At 44.7% G+C, this 23,179-nt stretch overlaps 1 protein-coding gene across 1 annotated transcript; it reads left to right on the top strand.

The window, feature by feature from the left end:
• Positions 1-10,407: 10,407 nt before the first annotated feature.
• On the top strand, positions 10,408-13,319 carry LOC138765843 (uncharacterized). The gene is made up of 8 exons (XM_069942936.1): positions 10,408-10,419; positions 10,542-10,725; positions 11,319-11,375; positions 11,559-11,629; positions 12,071-12,189; positions 12,606-12,717; positions 12,948-13,080; positions 13,183-13,319. Exons 1-8 carry the CDS (start codon positions 10,408-10,410, stop codon positions 13,317-13,319), a joined length of 825 nt encoding a protein of 274 aa, XP_069799037.1.
• The last annotated feature ends 9,860 nt before the right edge of the window (positions 13,320-23,179 follow it).

Genomic DNA, 23,179 nt, shown 5'->3' with positions numbered 1-23,179 from the left:
TACCAGTATATACCAGTCACACCTCACTTTATTATACTGGTGTATACTGAGGAGCCACATGGGGGATTATATACCAGTCACACCTCACTGTATTATACTGGTGTATACTGAGGAGCCACATGGGGGATTATATACCAGTCACACCACACTGTATTATACTGGTGTATACTGAGGAGCCACATGGGGGATTATATACCAGTATATACCAGTCACACCTCACTGTATTATACTGGTGTATACTGAGGAGCCACATGGGGGATTATATACCAGTATATACCAGTCACACCTCACTGTATTATACTGGTGGTATACTGAGGGGCCACATGGGGGATTATATACCAGTATATACCAGTCACACCTCACTGTATTATACTGGTGTATACTGAGGAGCCCACATGGGGGATTATATACCAGTATATACCAGTCACACCACACTGTATTATACTGGTGTATACTGAGGAGCCACATGGGGGATTATATACCAGTATATACCAGTCACACCACACTGTATTATACTGGTGGTATACTGAGGGGCCCACATGAGGGGGATTATATACCAGTATATACCAGTCACACCTCACTGTATTATACTGGTGTATACTGAGGAGCCACATGGGGGATTATATACCAGTATATACCAGTCACACCTCACTGTATTATACTGGTGTATACTGAGGAGCCACATGGGGGATTATATACCAGTATATACCAGTCACACCTCACTGTATTATACTGGTGGTATACTGAGGGGCCACATGGGGGATTATATACCAGTATATACCAGTCACACCTCCCTGTATTATACTGGTGTATACTGAGGGGCCCACATGAGGGGATTATATACCAGTATATACCAGTCACAGCAGACTGTATTATACTGGTGTATACTGAGGGGCCCACATGAGGGGGATTATATACCAGTCACACCACACTGTATTATACTGGTGTATACTGAGGGGCCCACATGAGGGGATTATATACCAGTATATACCAGTCACAGCAGACTGTATTATACTGGTGTATACTGAGGAGCCACATGAGGGGGATTATATACCAGTATATACCAGTCACACCTCACTGTATAATACTGGTGGTATACTGAGGGGCCCACATGAGGGGGATTATATACCAGTATATACCAGTCACACCACACTGTATTATACTGGTGGTATACTGAGGGGCCCACTTGAGGGGGATTATATACCAGTATATACCAGTCACACCTCACTGTATAATACTGGTGTATACTGAGGGGCCCACATGAGGGGGATTATATACCAGTATATACCAGTCAGACCTCACTGTATTATACTGGTGGTATACTGAGGGGCCCACATGAGGGGGATTATATACCAGTCACACCACACTGTATTAGGCTATGTTCACACTACGTAAAAGTGTGGCCAGTGTTGCCATCAGCAACAATGGCCGTACTTCGTACGGTGTGGAACTGCCTTTTCTTGAATGGGATCCCGGCCGGAGCGTATACACATCATATACGCTCTGGCCGGGATCCCGTACAGGGCCGCAAATAACTGACATGTCAGTTTTCTGCGGCCGCAATTCACTAAATTGCGGCCGCAGAAAGACTTGTCAGTTAACACAATGAATCGAGAGGCTCCGGCCACTTGCTTCATTATGAGCTGTGGGAGATTCTGATGCGGGCGAGCGCTGATGCGTCTGCATCAGAACCCTGCGGCCAAAAGATGATCTGTGCAGAGACCTGCCGTTACGTCACCCGGCTGGGTCACAGAACGGCCGGTCTCTTCATGTAGTGTCAACATAGCCTTATACTGGTGTATACTGAAAGGCCCACATGAAGGGGATTATATACCAGTATATACCAGTCATACCTCACTGTATTATACTGGTGTATACTGAGGAGCCACATGGGGGATTATATACCAGTATATACCAGTCATACCTCACTGTATTATACTGGTGGTATACTGAGGGAGATTAAAAGCTATATACAGTGGTGTGAGAGGCCAGGAGAATAGTAATCAGGGCTGTGAATGGTATATACTGTATACACAGGTTGGATATACAGTCTCCCAGTCTCTCACCCCTATGTGTATAGCTGTATACCTCCTGCAGCATCATCCCCTCATGTGTACTCCTCAGTATACCAGCAGCCTCACACCTCACTGTATTATACAGATGGTATAGTGAGGGCCACATAAGGGAGATTATGCTGAGGGAGGTAAAGCCCCAGTCACCCCCCCCCCCCCCCAGTCTGCCCCAGCTACCCCCAGTCTGCTCCAGTCTGCCCCAGCTACACCCAGTCTGCTCCAGTCTGCCCCAGCTACACCCAGTCTGCTCCAGTCTGCCCCAGCTACACCCAGTCTGCTTCAGTCACCCACCCCCAGTCTGCCCCAGCTACCTCCAGTCTGCCCCAGCTACCCCCAGTCTGCTCCAGTCGCCCCCCCCCCAGTCTGCTCCAGTCACCCCCAGTCTGCCCCAGCTACACCGTCTGCTTCAGTCACCCCCCCCCCAAGTCTGCTCCAGTCAACCCCCCGTCTGCTCCAGTCACCCCCTGTCTGCCCCAGCTACACCGTCTGCTTCAGTCACCCCCCCAAGTCTGCTCCAGTCACCCCCCCCAAGTCTGCTCCAGTCACCCCCCCAAGTCTGCTCCAGTCACCCCCCCAGTCTGCCCCAGCTACACCCAGTCTGCTTCAGTCACCCCCCAAGTCTGCTCCAATCACCCCCCCCCCAGTCTGCTCCACTCACCCCCCAGTCTGCCCCAGTCTCCCCCCAGTCTGCTCAAGTCATCCCCCATTCTGCCCCAGCTACTTCCAGTCTGCCCCAGTCTGCTCCTGCCACCCCCATCTACTCCAGCCACCCCCCCCCCCAGTCTGCTTATAGTCACCCCCAGTCTGCCCCAGTGACCCTCAGTCTGCCCCAGTCTTCCCCAGTGACCCTCAGTCTGTTGCAGCCCCCCCAATCTGCTCCAGCCATCTCCCCCCAGTCTTGCCCAGTCAACCCAGTCTGCCCCAGCTACCCCCAGTCTACCCCAGTCTAGTTAGGCGGGAATAGACCAAACGTTCAAAGAGTTAAGAGATAAAAGGGAGATTAGAGACAGGTGGATAGTTGGCAGCACAGGAGGGGTCTAGGGAGGGTTTATTCAGTAATGGAGTGATGGTGGAGTGTTTGAAAGCCGAGGGGAAGATGCCAGAGGAGAGGGAGAGGTTGAAGATTTTAGTAAGGTAAGTAGTGACTAAGTAGTGTCTATTTTGTCCTTGAAGTAGTTGGCTAAGTCTTCAGCGCAGAGGTTAGTGATGGGTGTCTGAGGTTTGGGTTTAACCCTTTAAGGACAGAGCCAATTTCGATTTTTGCGTTTTCGGTTTTTCCTCCTTGTGCTTAAAAGGTCATTGCACTTGCATTTTTCCACCTAGCGACCCACATGAGCCCTTATTTTTTGCATCACTAATTGTCCTTTGCAATGACAGGCTGAATTTTTGCATAAAGTACACTGCGAAACCAGAAAAAAATTCAAAGTGTGGGGAAATTGAAAAAAAACCCGCATTTTGTTTATTTGGGGGAAATGTGTTTTTACGCCATTCGCCCTGGGGTAAAACTGACTTGTTATGCATGTTCCTCAAGTCGTTACGATTACAACGATATGTAACATGCATAACTTATATTGTATCTGATGGCCTGTAAAAAATTTAAACCATTGTCAACAAATATACGTCACTTAAAATCGCTCCATTCCCAGGCTTATAGCGCTTTTATCCTTTGGTCTATGGGGCTGTGCGAGGTGTCATTTTTTGCGCCATGATGTTTACTTTCTATCGGTACCTTGATTGCCCATATAAGTCTTTTTGATCGCTTTTTATTACAATTTTTCTGGATTTGATGCGACCAAAAATGCGCAATTTTGCACTTTGGGATTTTTTTGCGCTGACGCCGTTTACTGTGCGAGATCAGGAATGTGATTAATTAATAGTTCGGGCGATTACGCACGCGGCGATAGCAAACATGTTTGTTTATGTATTTATTTACTTTTATTTATAACCTGGGAAAAGGGGGGTGATTCAGACTTTTATTAGGGGAGGGGGCTTTTTACTATTAACAACACTTTTTTTTTTACTTTTACACTTATACTAGAAGCCCCCCTGGGGGACTTCTAGTATAAGTGCTTTGATCTCTCATTGAGATCTCTGCAGCATAGATATGCTGCAGAGATCCATGAGATCGGCACTCGTATGCTTTCGGCTGCTGCAGCCGGAAACAAACGAGTGCCGAGCCGAGGACGGCGCCATCTTGGACGCGTCCCCGGCCGGCTTCAGTTACGGCCCCAGGGAACGGCTGAATCCGGTAATCGGATGCAGCTGTCATGTTTGACAGCTGCATCTGATTACTGTATTAGCGGGCACGGCGATCGGACCGTGCCCGCTAATACCTACGGTCCCGGGCTACTCGCGGCACCCGGGACCGTCGCGGTTCAGAGCGGGGTCGCCGTGCGGCCCCGCTCTGAACTTCCTTACCGGCATCAGGGCGTAAATTTACGCCCGATGTCGTTAAGGAGAGAGTTGAGGGCATCAAAGAGACGTTTTGGGTTATGGGAAAGAGAAGAGATCAGAGTGGTGAAGTAGGATTGCTTAGCAGAGTGAAGAGCGGAGTAGTAGCTTCTAAGCATAGACTTATAATGTAGGAGGTTGGCTGTTGTCTTGGATTTCCTCCACAGACGTTCAGCACACCTAGAACACCGTCTAAGAAAACGAGTTCTGGATGTGTGCTAGGGTTGTGGCCGTCTGTGTCGGGCTGTTTGGGGTATAGGGGGTGCAAGTTTGTCCAGGGTGGTTTTGAGGGTGTCGTGGTATTGTTTGGCAGCCAAATTAGGACAGGAGAGGGAAGAGGTGGGGGGCAATGATGACTGTACGGTATCTAGCAATTGTTGGGTGTCTATAGCACGTAAGTTCCTATATGTGAGTGAGGTCGGGGTGTCAAGAGGAGGACGAGAAATTTTTTATCATAAAGGAGAGGAAGTTCTGATCTTCCTGCTACAGCCGAGTCCGATATGGCCGAGACCGAGGCTGCCCCAGAAGAATGCGGTGAAGTGTCCAGCCTCTCTGACGGTGAAGACAACATGCCGGTTCTTCCCCCAGTTCATGGAGCTCGCCAGAAGAAAAGCAAACGACGTCACAGGGCATACACCCCTCCTCTGGTATCAGCCTATGGAGGTCGGAAAACAGGGAGATCTGCAGCTCTGGCTCAAGCTGAAGCGGTTGGGGAGACGTTCTCCGCTCCTCATCTGGCTGTTCCCAACGTCTAGGATGGTGAGTTGCCTTCTCTGCACCGCACAGCAGTGCGATGGCTCATGCATCCCTTCACATAGCATGTGTCCACTTGCTAACAGTTATGACATGTGTCCATCTAGTGGCGGTTTAAGGGTATTGCAGGATCATATTACTATTACTGCTAATAGGTCCTCCCATTCAATTGCAGCTGATGAGGTTTTTACTAATTGTTTTTCGGTGTTTCACTTACGGCTGATTAAAAGTTTGATAGCTAAAGCTTTACCAGCAACTGCTGCTGTTGTACGGGATAGACTAATGCTGCGTTTACACAGAGCGATAATTCGGCCAATCGAACGATTAACGATTTTGAAATAACGATGTGTTTTTTATAACAAGCAGCGTCTAGACGGAACGATATATCGTTTAAAAAAATCGTTATTGTGATCGTTTTAAGATCACTTAAGCCTATCTTACACATAGGACGAATCGGTGAAAGACTGTTTACACGGAGCGATCTGCGAATTTTCAGTGAACGACCAACGACAATTGCGAATCGTTATCCCCTCCGATGCTTAATAAAGAAATTCCTCTGCAGCCGTTTTGTGATATCGATATGCCACATAATAGGGTCCACGCTACTTATCTTAATTTGGAGAAGGGGTCTGTCTGTGATGTCATCATGTGTTATGTCTGTGATGTCATCAAGGATTTTCCCTATATATACTGCTGCTCAGCCCTATTCTCTTTGGTTGCTATAGGCTAGCCTTCTGCCTGGTACCCAACTTCCACAGCTCTTCTCTAGTCCTCAGAGTTGTAGAAGTTTTTGTTATTATTGTTATTATTATATCATTGTTATATAATAACCATCATCACAATGGATCGGAGGTAAGTGGCTATTCTACTTCTCATACCCTTCTATATAGGAGCAGTATTGTATTAGTTATATTCCTGTATATAGGAGCAGTATTATATTAGTTATATTCCTGTATATAGGGGGCAGTATTATAGTAGTTATATCCCTGTATATAGGAGCAGTATTATAGTAGTTATATTCCTGTATATAGGGAGCAGTATTATAGTAGTTATATTCCTGTATATAGGGGAGCAGTATTATAGTAGTTATATTCTTGTATATAGGAGCAGTATTATAGTAGTTATATTCTTGTATATAGGAGCAGTATTATAGTAGTTATATTCTTGTATATAGGAGCAGTATTATAGTAGTTATGCGGTTCAGGGAAGAAACAGAGTGCTGCACCTCACACCTATGGCTGATACTAGTGCCCCTAGGCTAAATAAAAAACACATCAGAATTTTGTGTATGAATTGATCAAGCCATACTGCCCCATGTACCTCGTGACGGTATCTGATACACATGGGTCCCTACAATAAGTCCACACCGTGCCAGTCAGTGGCCACCAACCCTGCAGGCACGCACAGTCAGGGAACGGGGGCCATGGGACGGCCCTGCGACCCCCATGTCACAGGACCAGACCCAAAAACACCACACCAGAACCCGGCCAGCACCGACGGCGGAGAAGGTCGCCCCCAAACAGCCCAAGTCTGGATGAGGTATTGCACTCACCATAGCTGCTACAGACAGAATGGGAAAAAACAGGAGGGATTAAAACCATGTGCACTCAGGTGTCTCCTGCTAATTGCGGTCATGTGGGTCTCACCAGGAGGAGTGCAAAACACGGAGAAAAGCGAGAAACAAAATGCGGTTCAGGGAAGAAAAAGAGCGCTGCACCTCACACCTATGGCTGATACTAGTGCCCCTAGGCTAAATAAAAAACACATCAGAATTTTGTGTATGAATTGATCAAGCCATACTGCCCCATGTACCTCGTGCCGGTATCTGATACACATGGGTCCCTACACTAAGTCCACACCGTGCCAGTCAGTGGCCACCAACCCCGCAGGCGTGCACAATCAGGGAACGGGGGCCATGGGACGGCCATGCGACCCCCATGCCACAGGACCAGACCCAAAAACACCACACCAGAACCCAGCCAGCACCGCCGGCGGAGAAGGTCGCCCCCAAACAGCACAAGTCTGGATAAGGTATTACACTCACCATAGCTGCTACAGACAGAATGGGAAAAAACAGTCTATAGCAGCTATGGTGAGTGCAATACCTCATCCAGACTTGTGCTGTTTGGGGGCGACCTTCTCCGCCGGCGGTGCTGGCCGGGTTCTGGTGTGGTGTTTTTGGGTCTGGTCCTGTGGCATGGGGGTCGCAGGGCCGTCCCATGGCCCCCGTTCCCTGGCTGTGCACGCCTGCGGGGTTGGTGGCCACTGACTGGCACGGTGTGGACTTAGTGTAGGGACCCATGTGTATCAGATACCGGCACGAGGTACATGGGGCAGTATGGCTTGATCAATTCATACACAAAATTCTGATGTGTTTTTTATTTAGCCTAGGGGCACTAGTATCAGCCATAGGTGTGAGGTGCAGCACTCTTTTTCTTCCCTGAACCGCATTATAGTAGTTATATTCCTGTATATAGGAGCAGTATTATAGTAGTTATATTCTTGTATATAGGAGCAGTATTATAGTAGTTATATTCCTGTATATAGGAGCAGTATTATAGTAGTTATATTCCTGTATATAGGAGAAGTATTATAATAGTTATATTCTTGTATATAGGAGAAGTATTATAGTAGTTATATTCTTGTATATAGGAGCAGTATTATAGTAGTTATGGCAAAAGCAGGTAGAAACACAAACCCAAAGCACTCACCAGCAGATGCGGTCTTCAGAGGTTTATTGGACACAAATCACCATCGGGAGGGGAAGAGTGGGACAGGTGCGGGAGCGTAAGCAACACAACAGTTTCACGCCGCAGCGCTTTGTCAAGTTTGGGTACCCTACCCAAAGTCATGGCTCACGAAATCTTTGCCTTCGGGCAATAGGCGTTGTGGGCAGTGCCAATATTGTCCCCAACTGCTTGTACAGTCCTATATCATCTTAGGAGGGGTTGAATGTTTTATTAAACAATTCATCACTTGTAAAACTACTCACGTAGTGTATGCAATAATTTGCCCCTGTCACAGGTACTACGTGGGGAAAACTAAAAGAGCAATGTGGATTAGATTCAAAGAGCACCTCTATTCTCTGCGCTCGGGCAAGGGTGTCCCCCGCCTTATTAACCATGTACGTAATGATCATGCAAATGATGCTAAATGCTTAAAGGTTATAGGCTTGGAAAGAGTTAACCCTCCCGGTAATAGCAGCGATTGGTTAAAGTTGCTGCTTAAATGTGAGACCAAATGGATCATCCGATTGGATGCTACAGGAGTATCTGGTCTCAATGAGAGAAATGATCTCAACGCCTTGCTATTCTAATATGTTACTTCGGCTTGGTTTTAATGTATTTTTCATATGTGTCTTTTTTGTAGTAACTTTTTGTACTATTTTCACATGTATCACATTGCCTATAAACACACCCCCACCTGTGTTACGCACGCCAGACCTGACGAAGCGCGTATAGCGTGAAAACGTCTGATTGCATCCGCTCCTCCACCTTCCCCCTTCCCTGCTATGTTCATTCCCGGATGAATAAAGGATTTTTCGGCATCTTCTGTGGTGAGTGACCCCCTCTATTGTTCTACCTTTTCCATTATAGTAGTTATATTCCTGTATATAAGAGCAGTATTATAGTAGTTATATTCCTGTATATAGGGAGCAGTATTATAGTAGTTATATTCCTGTATATAGGAGCAGTATTATAGTAGTTATATTCCTGTATATAGAAGCAGTATTATAGTAGTTATATTCTTGTATATAGGGGCAGTATTATAGTAGTTATATCCCTGTATATAGGAGCAGTATTATAATAGTTATATTCCTGTATATAGGGGGCAGTGTTATAGTAGTTATATTCCTGTATATAGGAGCAGTATTCTAGTAGATGATAAAAGCCAGCAAACCAGGATTCTATCCATAATGCTTTATTGGGTCTTCACATAATACAGAATAAAACAGCTTAGCTGACGCGTTTCAGCCAGAGAGCCTTACTCATAGCTAGGTATGTATATAAAGTACAAGTCTTATATACATGATCCATGCCCTGGAAGCGACTAATTAGCAGTCTGGGAGTGGCCTCTGAATCAGTGGGCGTACATTTAAAAGAGGTTAATTCACATGTACAAAGATACAAGAATACAAATAGATAAAAATATTCCATAGTGTGAACATTCCACCATTTATACACTGTATTGGAATAGATGCTTTACAGAAAGTACACTTGATTAAATTATTATGACGCACCTGTATGTCAGGAAGAGATTCTAGGAGAATATATAGGAGCATATTGCGGGGAGGGGGAGTTACTTGCTCAGATAATTATTCCCCAACAAGTAACCACAGAATGATTTTTCTCCTCAGCAGTTCCACCAGCCTGATCACCATTTGTTCAGTACCCCAGCTAGGATATCGCTCACGAGAACCACCAGCTACAGTGTCTGTATATCAGCAATATTATGGTACAGCAGTGTAAACCTTAGCTTCATACTTTGGAGCCCTCCTCCGCTATCCGTTATATCAGGTTCCCCCTATCCCTTTACTGCACTACCTCAATGGATCAGACCTTTACTCATTCATTCTTGTTGTTTTTCTGTTCTAGAGCTTAAAAATGCATTGGCCACCTGGAAATTGGTGGAACACATGGCCTTCAGAGATTTTGTGCCTTAGGGCTCTATTACATGGGACGATTATCATGCAAAAAATTGTTATATTGTTCAAATTCAAACAATAATCGTTCTATGTAAATGCAGGCAAGGATCAAAAAATCATTTGTGTGTCGTTGATCGTTGATTTAGATCTGAACCTAAAATCATCGTTAATCGTTCTCTGTAATTCCACATTTGTTCGCTCAAGTTCCGCGTTTTTCAGTGTAATAGCACATTGTTCATTGTTTTGCTGGGATCAGAAGGAATGAACTATCGCAATAACGATCATAGTAACGATCATAACTAACAACTATCATTCTGTGTAATATGGTGAATGATTTCAGGTTAACGATAAACAATCTCGTTTGCGATCGTTTATCGTTAGTCGTTAATCGTTAAAAATCGCTCCATGTAGTAGGACCTTTACTTCATCCAGGCCCTGGAGGCTGAACGTCTCTTGTTACACAAGAACATCTTTTGTGACGCCCTCATGTGGGATCAGGTGAGGAGACGACTACGTCTTATACATAGAACTCTACCCGGAGGCACCGCCATGCGCTCGCCCCACTATGGTCACACGTAGCTGCTGTTTCCTTGCTCCAATTCTCTTTCTTTCTTTTCCAGTTACCTCAGGACCACCTGTACGTCGTCTGTTGCTTTTACAGCGCAGTTGACCTATACAGAAGAGATGCATCGCGCTTTCTGAAGATGGACGTGATTGACACCTTATTTAAGCGCTTGATAGTGGCGCATGAGGTAACTATGGCGTTCAGTGCGACACCTGGGAAGAAGACGCATGACTCTAAGGGTCCTTTTACAGGGGCCAACTATCAGTCCTAGGAACGCTCATTTACCCGATAATCGTCCTGCGTGAAAGAGCCAGCAAGCAACAACCGCTCGGTCACCGGCTCATGGAATCTTTACTGCATCCGTATAAATTCTGGAAAAGGAGCTGGTTATTTATAGCCAGCGTCCGGTGACCTGTGCTCAGACAGATCCTGGAGCAGCAGAAGCGCCCCCCTCTCTCTTTTAATCTTTTAATAAAGAGTCCTTTTAAGCCATGTCAAAATGTTTTATTAAGATGGGGTAATGGTCACGGGGCCATGCTCTGTGGGCCAGCTATGTTATGAAGTTCATTGGAATTGTTATTGTATAAATTCATTTATTCTTTTACAAAGAAGTTATTTAGGAAATGTTATATTTAATAAATTAATTATTACTTAATAAAACATTGTGGCCAGTTCACACCAGTAAATGTTGTCAATCTTTATTTATTTAAGGTGATGTTATGAAATAATAGAAATGGGCCTTCTGACTTCATGGTGTGGACATAGACATCCTGGTAGAAATAATATCGCCGTCTGGTAAGTGACGGACACTATCACATTCATCATGGACCAGCTGCCTGCCATTACCAGAACGTCTGGGATAAACAAAGCAAGGAGACATTATGCCATGGTGAGTCCCACGCTCCAGGGTGGTAGCAGCTCTGCAACCCCATAAAGCTCCTGTATGTGGCAGTAAATGCTCTGCTCTAGGTGCAGTGTTGTGTCGTCACCCACCGATCAGGGTCGTCATCCCCCCCCCCCATATCTATTTTTATTACCCCCTCCTCCCTGTTCATGTGCTTCTCCTTTACAGCTATAAAACATCTCGGCTTCAGCTTCCTAGACTTCATGGAGATGAGCAACGACTACAATATGCAGATTATGGTAGGCATGCATGATAACAGGATGAACATGTCCACCTGGCTGCCTGATCTCAGTGATGTGATAAGAGGAGGTCATCCTTATAGGGCTGAGAAATGTTACATATGGGGCCTTCCCATCTTCCTATCTTTCCATCCTGGAAGACATGTCAGTGACTGTCAGAATCTTCTAGAGCAAAGATGTGCAGTACCCCAATGCTGCTGTGATCCCAATGGTCTGATGGACCAAGAGTGCTGGTGGATGAACAGTTGGGGGGTTGGGTGGAATGATGATAGGGGGTATTGAGGATGTATAGATGTTGGATCAGTGTCATTAGGAGGCCTGGGCAGGGTGGCTGATGGGTAGATAAAGGCATCGGGTGGTGGAGTTAATCTTAATAATCTTAATAATAGCTGTTATACCTGGCTGAAGAATGATGTTCTTATATTTCTAACATCACCATAGCTTCAAGAGTCCATCGGCAAGACCCTGGAACCATTCAGCCATCCAGAACTAGTAAAGGGCCTGGTCACCGAACCAGCAGTACTGTTCCTTTGCAACACAGAGTACTTAGCCGTGAAAAGGTAAGATATAGAGACAACTTGTCCGGCACATTAGTGAGAAGAAGCCATCAGCCTCCATGACTCCATCCCAAGGAAAATACTATTGAGGGAGATGAGAGAGCTGGGAGACATGAAGAAGCTGAGATCGGACATGAGCGCCTTTGTGACGTAAGTCCTGTTATGATATTGTGTTGCGGAGGGCTCTGACTGTTCTCTGTGTAGGATAACCTCCCTTACATTGGGAAGGATGGAGATATCTTCTGGGGATCAGTAATGTCATGTCTCTGATGGAGCATTTACTACTTATGTCTAAACCCCTTGATGATGCTCCAGCTTCCTCAGAGGAGGTGCTTCACATCTCATATTCCACCTGTGATCACCTGATCTTATATCCTTCTTATGTCCAATCTTATTGTGTAACTTTATCCTTTCTGCAGATCCCTGGTATCTGGCCACAAACTGTCAGAGGATTTCATGTCGCCTCTGTTGTTCACCTTGTCTGGTGCCATCCTAAGAGCCAGAATGATGGCTGTCATATTCTTCAATGAGGTGAGATGTCGGCATCAAAGTCTATGTCTATGGGGGGTCCTGTGAAGTTTATTTAGGGGCAAGAACAGAAGAAAACTCCAGGTCTAATTCTGACCCGGCTTGATACAAGCACAGTCTATGTGGTTCTGGTTTCCCCTTCTGTCATGCCGTCATTGTGCAGTTGGGGGCAGATCAGACATCTGTGGAGACATTTATCCTCGGGGTCACTGACCATTATCTCTTTTATTTAGGCTTTCATACATCACAATTTACTGAAAAAGGAATACCAGGAGCGCGCAGTAAAAGAACTGCTGCATATAATAAAGCAGGACGATGGCCACTTGTGCAGAGTAGCTAGAGAGGCAATAAAGAACGCCGCAGCTGGTAAGTATAACCATTCTCTCTCTACCCATTTGCCAGCACCAGTCTATGGTATAAGGTAAACATCCTATGGTGTACAATATAACATCCTATCCATTCTTGCAGGTGAAGAGCCATTACACCAATATTATGGTCTACATACAAGATCGATTGTCACAGTCAACCAATCAAGTTATCAAGATGGCCCTGAAGCTGCTGTCCGCCATCATTACTATGCGGAGGGATTCAGTTTTCCCCTCTAGAATTTATTTTAGCCTCCAAGAACCATCTGAACCAGGGCCGTTTCCAGGCTTTCTGCCGCCTAAGGCAAACCTGAGTCCGGCGGTACGTGCCGACGGCGCTGAGTGAGGGCGTCAGGACGTCAGGATAGGTGAGCAGCTACCCTCGGACTGAGAGGGGCCCTGGCTGCTGTCATTTTAGTTAAGCTAAACTTAACTAAAATGACAGTGACGGGGAAGATTATGCCGCCCCCTCCAAGACCGCAGAATCTGCCGCCTGAGGTAGAATACTCATTCTGCCTCATGGCAGAAGCGGCCCTGATCTGATCCATGTGAGTTACACAACCGTCACTGATGGAAGTCTCTACTTTGTATGTATAGTGTGTGCTGTCCTGAATCATACTACTGTTATTAATGAAACCTGGACTTTTATCTGTTTTCTAGCCTGACGAACATGTACAACATGCAGCCACCACTCTATTACAGGACATCACAGAGTGCTTCCACGTCACGCTGTTCCCGCTTTTTCCAGATCTAGTGAAATGGGCAATACCGGCTGTGATAATCAATCTAAATAGCGACACCATTTGTATGAGAAATGTAAGTAGAGAACATTACCAGGGGGATAATATAGTGCAGGGGGTACACAGCGCTGTAACTTCTACCCACCATCCGTCCTGATCTAATTGGCTACCATGGACACCATCTATAATGGACGCTGCCCTATTACCATCAACCTGTTTTATTCTTTTACCAGATCAGCAGAGTAACTCTAATAAGCTGCATGAAGTATATAGATGGCAAAAGCATCTCAAGCTTCTTATGCTCCAAAATATATCCTGATTCTGAAGACCTGGAAACTTCATACAGCTGTCTGGTATTCAACCATCCGAAGCTGAGCAAAACCATGCTCCTCCAGACTCCACAATACCTCAAGACTGCTGTAAACAAACAGGCTATAGTCCGCCATGTTGGTAAGTACTGCGGGTCACCTATGATGTCATCAGTGTAAGGACAAGTGTACAATCTTTACCCCTACCCCGTCACACAATGGCTGGAGCTCTGGGGTCGGACAGTTGTATGTTTTAGACTCTGCCATCATTGGATCCTCTTGGTCGCTTCTGATCTTCTACAGTCTTCAGCATTTTCTTTATTTTCGTGTTTTTCAGGATTTCTTAAAGATGCTCTAAAAAAGAAAAAATGCCCTGAAGAGAAAGGATGAAGAGCATCTCAGACAAGGTAAGAGGAGATATTAGGAATATTAGTAGATGCAGGTAGGTGCAGTATATACTGTATGTCCTCCCCTTCTCTGTGCTATGGAGGATACATCAGGCCCATGGTGCAGATATACTCCATACGGCCCTATGACAGATCTGCAGTGACGCTGCTGACCCTGTGAGAGCCAAGGGCTTACTTAGTCATTTAGGTTGTTCTGCCCTTAAAGTGTCACTGTCTTTTTTAAAAACTTTTGACATGTCATAGAGACACGTCAGAAGTTTTGATCAGTCGAGGTCTGAGTGTTCAGACGCGTTCCGATTGGGAGAACGAGCAGGGAGAAGACCGCGCTGCAGCGTGTCCGCTCTTTGCTCTGTGTAAGAAAACAAGAGACGCACTCCGTTGCCTTACATACTGGGCTCGCCTCTTTATTTCTAACACAGAGTGAAAGTGGGCTGTGCTGCTGCGGTCTACTCCTGGTTCGTTCTCCCGATCGTTATGAGTGTTCAACTCAAACCCAGAATAGTCTTGGAATAGCTTTATGACATGAAAAGATTTTCAAAACGACAGTGACACTTTAAAGGGGTACTCCAGCTAAAAGCTTTTTCCCAGTAATTGAAACACATTACAAAGTTATATAACTTTGTAATATGCTTAAATCACCTATCTGACCCCCTTCCCTATCTTTTCCCACCTCAATCCCCAACCAGGAAAAGAAGTAAACTCATTCTTACCTAATGACTGTTGACCACAGGCTGCTCTGTGGCAGCCATTTTGTGACAATGACATCATCTAGAGGGAGGCGGGTTTAAGCCCTGTTAAGCCAATCTCCCTTTGTCAGATAGCTTTGATTGGCTGAGCAAGATGTAAGCCATCTAACAGTTTTACAGAGTCAGACATCACAGGAGACAAAGTGCATCATGGGAAAGCCTAAACCAGGAAGTAAAAAAAAAATGAAGACACCAACTGGAGGTTCAGGGACCTGCGGGAAATTCGAACGGAGACAGACTCAGGAGGGATGGTAAATGTAGAAACTATGTTTATGATTGATTGATTGATTGTTTTTATCAGCACCGGAGTACCCCTTTTTTGGTCAGTCATGACCGAGAATTTTCATCCTATGAAGAATGAAGAATGTCACTGCGGTCCTATGAGTATACATCATACACTGCAGTCCTATGAGTATACATCATACACTGCAGTCCCATGAGTATACATCATACACTGCAGCCCTATGAGTATACATCATACACTGCAGTCCTATGAGTGTACATCATACACTGCAGTCCTATGAGTATACATCATACACTGCAGTCCTGAGTATACATCATACACTGCAGTCCTATGAGTATACATCATACACTGCAGCCCTATGAGTGTATATCATACACTGCAGTCCTATGAGTATACATCATACACTGCAGTCCTATGAGTGTACATCATACACTGCAGTCCTAGGAGTATACATCATACACTGCAGTCCTGCGAGTGTATATCATACACTGCAGTCCTGTGAGTGTATATCATACACTGCAGCCCTATGAGTATACATCATACACTGCAGCCCTATGAGTATACATCATACACTGCAGCCCTGTGAGTATACATCATACACTGCAGTCCTGTGAGTATACATCATACACTGCAGTCCTATGAGTATACATCATACACTGCAGTCCTATGAGTGTACATCATACACTGCAGTCCTATGAGTATACATCATACACTGCAGTCCTAGGAGTATACATCATACACTGCAGTCCTATGAGTGTACATCATACACTGCAGCCCTGTGAGTATACATCATACACTGCAGTCCTATGAGTATACATCATACACTGCAGTCCTATGAGTATACATCATACACTGCAGTCCTAGGAGTATACATCATACACTGCAGTCCTGTGATTATACATCATACACTGCAGTCCTATGAGTATACATCATACACTGCAGTTCTATGAGTATACATCATACACTGCAGTCCTGAGTATACATCATACACTGCAGACCTATGAGTATACATCATACACTGCAGTCCTATGAGTATACATCATACACTGCAGTCCTGAGTATACATCATACACTGCAGCCCTATGAGTATACATCATACACTGCAGCCCTATGAGTATACATCATACACTGCAGTCCTATGAGTGTACATCATACACTGCAGTCCTATGATTATACATCATACACTGCAGTCCTATGAGTATACATCATACACTGCAGTCCTGAGTATACATCATACACTGCAGTCCTATGAGTATACATCATACACTGCAGTCTAACACAACCCCTCATACACAACACCGCCATCCCCACCCGTCACATTATAATGACTTTCTCTTCTTCTATTTCAACCCTGGCCAGTCTGCTCAAAGAAGAATTCCCACCCGAAGTCCAAAAAGCCACTGAAGAGACCATCACCATCCTGGCCACCAAATGGTCCATCAGTTCAGCCAAAGAGTAAAGAGCGCGGGGCGTGGCCTGGACATGAGCGAGAGCGGTCGCATGTAAGCACAGCTCCGCCAAGACGCCACACACACCTTTTATCTTGCCAAACTACAAGCCCGCATTTATACTCAGCTGGTGACCGGGACACCCCTCATGAGTCCGGCAACGCCATGAAATCTAAAAGAACGCATACGGCCAAGGAGAAGCTCCAGGAGTTTGTGCACCATGACTCCCAAGATTGTGCCCGCATGCCGCTTCAACAGCACAGGGCGCCAGACCAAGCCTTCAGGTCAGACCAGGGTGATCCCGGAGAGAAGGGGGAACCGGAGCTCACACTGAAAGGACTCCTAAATGCCATCTCATCCTGAGGTTAATATTGAGTCTGATCCGACAAGACATGCAGAGAGTCATGAGAGAAAAGATAAGGGCAGTGGAGGAACGTGTGTCTGACATGGAAGACAGATTTACACCAGTCCCACAATCTATTATAGCACTGGAGAAAGCAGCAGAATTATGGAAACAGAAATCAGATGACCTTGAAAATAGGTTGAGAAGAAATAACTTAAGAATCCTGGGTCTACCAGAAAGGGCTGAAGGCCAGGGCCCTGGAACGTTTATCACAAAATGGCTGTATGACCTATTCCCAGATGCGAGATCCTCTGCAGCTTTTGCTGTGGAACGAGCTCTCAGGGTACCAGCACGCCTTTTACCCCCTGGGACACCTCCTAGACCTAGACCCTTCCTAGCACGATTACTTAAAAGTACTGACTGGGATATGGTGCTTTGCCTGGCACGACAAAAGCAAGATATTAAGTTTAATGGAGTTGTATCCATATTCCCAGATTTCTCTGCCAAACTGCAGAAAAAACTAGCTACATTCACTGCTGTGAAACGTCGCCTCTGGGAATTAGGGATCCAATATTCTATGGCATATCCCGCCAAATTGAGGGTGGTGGATGGAGACCGCTCCCTTTTCTTCACTAACCCTCAGGAAGCTAAGGAATGGGCCTCACACCACAGAGGTGCGAAGAGGCAGGGATCCTGGCCCACACCTGGACTGAGACATTGGATGAACCCTAATCCGGGACGCTGACTATGAGCATACCTGGACCCGTAGATACCACCTACAGTGACTATACGGTGATGTAGCAATATAATGAAAAGATAATCTATCTAACTAATGTTTTTGGTATTTTTTCACTTACAGAAAGTTATATGAATACCCTCAAAATGCTATATTTACACTGGACAGGGTGATATTTGTTCTAGATAATACTGATTACTTACTGCAATAACCAGCATAACTATAGCTCTTACATAATAGGTCACGTTATATTGTTTTTTGTTAATACCAAGTTACTGCTACATATAGCTATCTAACGTTCACAACATAATTTGACTGTAACTGTGAGCTTTAAGTATTTCTGATATAGGGGTCTTCTCCCCATAACCATTACGCCACTAAAGAGTACCATCAGTGGCTCTAAGGCATGGAACTCTCAGTGCCCTACTCATGCCTTATGAGTACCTCAAAGTATTCAAAGTAACACTTCATAAGTTTATTAACCCTTTTGGTGTTTCGCAGAAATTTAAGCATGTTGGAGGGGAAATTTATTTTTTTATTTTTTTTTTTTGGCAGATATTCTATTTTAATCAATTTTTTCCTCTAATACAGCAAATACTAACTGAGAAATATCACTCACTATTGATTCCCCTTATTCTAATAGAAACACATATGCGTCCGCAGTGCACCACCTGACAGAGACCTGGGGAATTTTGGGGCCTTTTTTTCTTTCAGTTTTTTTTTAGCCATTATACCATGCCACAGAGGCCTGTTGACATTTCCATCGGTACCATTCTGGGGGACATGTGACACCCTGATAATTTTTTATGAGGCGGTACGAATTAAAAACAATTTAGCAGCTGTTTTTCAACATTTTTTTTTTGTATGCCGTTTACTATACGATACATGTGACATGTTATCTTTATGCGTCAGGTCAGTACGGTTACAGTCATATCCATTTTATATAGCTTTTGTTATAGTTTATGTCATTTATACTATAAAAACTGTTTGTGTCTTGCATATTGTAAGAGCAGTAATATTTAAATTTTTTACCAATGGAATTATGTGAGGGCTTTTTTTTTTTTTTTTGCGGCATAAGCTGACGCTTTTAGTGGTACACCTTTTGGGTACATGTGACATTTTGATCTATAGTTTTTAGGGGGTGGGATTAACCAAAAATTTTATTTTGATTAGTTTTTTTTTTTTTTTGCGGCGTTAATCGGGCAGGATAACTAATGTAATGGGTTAATAGACAGGGTCATTGCGGACGCAGTGATACCACATATGTGTATCTCATTTATAGGGGATCATTTATAAAGGGGGATGGGAAATGTGTATATTTATTTATATTTATTTATTTGTGTATTTATTTATTTATTTATCTATGTATGTATTTGTGTGTGTGTGTGTGTGTGTGTGTTTCAACTTTTTTCAGGTACCTCTAATACATTACAGCACATGATCAGTGCTGTAATGCATGATAGAGTAAATGAGCTGTCAAAGAAAGGATGGCGTTCGGGGAGCGCCATTTTGCAGGAACTACCTGCATTACATGACGTTCCCCAAACGTCATATTGCGGCAAGGGGTTCAACGGCTCCATTCTTTGTTTCACCCCTTTGTGTGGGGTTCGAATAGGTCCAAATAAAAAAAAAAACTACTAGTATCACTTAACAAAAATTACAGCGGCCGCTCACCTGTCCCTTCACCCGCGCTCTCCACATCCCGTCAGGTCCCGCGACGTCACCCTGCAGCTGTCATCGACCTTCAGGCTGTGGTGAGTGCACGGGGTCGGTGGGGAGCACGCTGGGGCGATCGGGTTGATGTGGTGTGTGACCCGATCGGCCGACTCACTCACCACAGCCTGGAGGTCCATGACAGCTGCAGGGTGACGTTGCGGGACCTGGCGTGATGTGGAGACAGCGGAGAGCGTGGGCCGGCTGCGGCGTGGGACAGGTTGGCGGCTGGCTGGGGGGTTGGCGACTGAGGTTTGCCTCAAGTGGCAGAGACCCCAGAATCGGCCCTGCATTTGAGGTGCAGGAAACCCCTGAGGTAATTAAAATGCTCTTTACTGAAAATAAGAAAAAAAAAACTCTGTCAAAGATATATAGAGGGTTGCGAGAAGTACGAGAATAGCAAGGTGAAGAGCAAGAGGAAATGGGAGGAAGAGGTGGGTGGGATAGAGGAAGAAAATCTTAAAGAACATACATAATGTATCTAAAAATCATAGCCACCGTATTGTACAATTTAACCCCTTAAAGACAGAGCAATTTTGATTTTTGAGTTTTCATTTTTTCCTCCTTGTGTATAAAAGGCCATAGCAGTTAAATTTTTCCACCTAGAAACCCACATGAGCCCTTATTTTTTGCGTCACTATTTGTACTTTGCAATGACAGGCTGAACTTTTTCATAAAGTACACTGCGAAACCAGAAAAAAAATAAATGTGTGGTGAAATTGAAAAAAAAAATGCATTTTGTTTATTTGGGGGGTATTTGTTTTCACGCAATTCGCCCTGGGGTAAAACTGACTTGTTATATATGTTCCTCAACTTTGCACTTTTTTGCACTTACGTCGTTTTACGTGTGAGATCAGGAATGTAATTAATTAATAGATTGGGTGATTACGCACGCGGCAATAGCAAACATGTTTATTTATTTTTTAATTTTTATTTATAACCTGGGAAAAGGGGGGTGATTCAGACTTTTATTAGGGGAGGGGGCTTTTTATTGACAACAACACTTTATTTATTTTTTTTACACATATACTAGAAGCCCCCCTGGGGTTAGGGTTATTCCCCCTGGGGTTAGGGTTATTCCCCCTGGGGATAGGGTTGTTCCCCCTGGGGTTAGGGTTGTTCCCCCTGGGGTTAGGGTTATCCCCCCTTCTAGTATATACACTCTGATCTCTCATTGAGATCTTTGCTGTATAGATATACAGCAAAGATCAATGAGATCGGCACTCGTTTGCTTTCGGCTGCTGCAGCCGAAAACAAACGAGTGCCGAGCCGGGGATGGCGCCATCTTGGAGCAGTCCCCGGTCGGCATCAGGTACAGAGATCACTCCGATCTCACCCACTAGACACCAGGGAAGTGCTGCAGCCGGGAATCGGAGGCAGCTGTCAACTTTGACAGCTGCCTCCGATTACCTGATTAGCGGGCACGGCGATCGGACCGTGCCCGCTAATAGCCACGGTCCTGGGCTACATGTGGCACCCGGGATCGCGGCGGTTCAGAGCGGGGTCGCCGCGCGGCCCTGTTCTGAAGCCCCTTACCGGCAAAGGGCGTAAATATACGCCCTTTGTCGTTAAGGGGTTAATATAGTTAACAGACTCTATTATACGCCATCTTTTTTGCACAAAATAGGAAAGAAGGATTCCCCAGATTGCAGTAGATGTGGTAAGGGGCCAACAGGGTGGCTGCACATATTTTGGTCATGCTCAGCAGTACAGAGATACTGGGAAGAGGTTGGAAGAGTAATACAAGAAAAATATAACAAGATAATTCTGAAGGATCCTAGATTGATAGTATTGGGAGAAGATGAAGATGAAGTTGAATAGAACATGGATCTCCAAACTGCGGCCCTCCAGCTGTTGCAAAACTACATTTCCCATCATGCCTGGACGGCCAAATCCACACTTTAGCTGTCCAGGCATGATGGGAGTTGTAGTTTCACAACAGCATATAAATATAAAGATGGCTGGACCATAAGAACAATGATGCACTTTGTCCCTCTGCCATTCTGTCTCAAACCCCCTCCCGATAGTGTGTAAGCTCATGCATGTGAGCAGGGACCTCACTCCTCTTGTGTGGATAACTATATGTATATCTCTGTAATGTCTGATTTGTCTATGTATGTACCCCCAGAATTGTAAAGTGCTGCGGAATCTGTTGGCGCTATATAAATTATTATTATTATTAACAGCAGGAGGGCCGCAGTTTGGAAACCCATGGTATAGAAGGTACAAGAGGGGTTAAAATACAGATAGGTAAATGGCTGCTTATTATGATACTACAGATTGTTAATAAATGGATTGCTAAAGACCCTTTGATTGCTAAAGAATGGAAGGAAGAATGTTTTTTTGCAGAAATCAATAGTCCAGGCGATTTTAAGAAACTTTGTAATTGGGTTTATAAGGCAAATCTGCCGTTATCTGCATTCAAAAAGACTTTCCCCAGGTTCCCCCCCCCCTCCCTTCTTTCTCATTCACTGCTCATTATCAGGAAATGACGTCTTGTTGCATCAGACGTGCCCTGTGTAATCTATGGAGAGGGGAGGGGGGAGGAGGGAGATTAGTCACCAACCGAGAGCAGAGAACAAAGGATTACACAGTGGGACCTGTGTGAAAGCCGGTATTCAGAGGTCAGAGAGGTCAGTGCTGACTTCAAAGAAGATAGGCCGGTGATGTAGCTATAAATTAACTCTTTGTTGTCTTGTTTTGGTGCCTCATCTCCCTCCACCCCCTCCCCTCTCCATAGAGAAAAATTAAAACAGGAGGGAGAGCTTCAAACTGATTTTTCATGATAAAAATGCATTTTTCGGCTAATAAACCCAATTACAAAGTTTCTTAACATCGCCTGTAAAAAAAATTCTGCAAAAATTTTTTAAACGACAGTGATAATGATCCCATAAGCTGATGTCCCTAAGTCTGATGTCCCTATGTCTAAAAATGGAATTGTAACCCCCTTTGGTACAGTGAGATTGTTAAAATTATAGGGAAGATTTATTATATATTTTTAGATGTAAACAACTGTATGACAATATTAAATAAAAATGAATTTTAAAAAAATTAGCATCCCAAGTTTAGACTGCCACTAAAAAACCTCTTCATGTTTCGGATGTAATGGTGGACATGCCTCTTTGGTACAATCCACAATTCACTCACTTGTCAGATAACTTAGAACCCACTTTCTGGATTAATAACTATGTCAGTTTCATTAAAGATGTGTATGGAGATAATGGTTTTCATAACTTCCAATATTTCCAAACCAAGTTTGGCCTTTCCAGGGACTTTTATAGATCCCTACAACTAAGACACGCTTCCCAATGCCAATTCCCTACTACTGGTGCAACTCTTTCTAAATATCCCCTGATAGGGATTATCAGGTCCCAGGGTCCTAGAGGCCTCATATCTGCTATCTACTCTTACCTCC

This window comes from Dendropsophus ebraccatus, chromosome 10 (assembly GCF_027789765.1).
Source record: "Dendropsophus ebraccatus isolate aDenEbr1 chromosome 10, aDenEbr1.pat, whole genome shotgun sequence".
Lineage (NCBI taxonomy): Eukaryota > Metazoa > Chordata > Amphibia > Anura > Hylidae > Dendropsophus > Dendropsophus ebraccatus.
The sequence above is the reverse complement of the archived record's forward strand: the minus strand, read 5'-3'. Positions and strand labels throughout refer to the sequence as shown.

Bases quoted from the DNA above. Each gene is read 5' to 3' on its own strand.
- LOC138765843 (XM_069942936.1), top strand. The intron at 10,726-11,318 runs GTCCTTTTACAG...ATCATGGACCAG, and splicing joins GAAGACGCATGACTCTAAGG to CTGCCTGCCATTACCAGAAC. The intron at 13,081-13,182 runs GTAAGTATAACC...CCATTCTTGCAG, and splicing joins AATAAAGAACGCCGCAGCTG to GTGAAGAGCCATTACACCAA.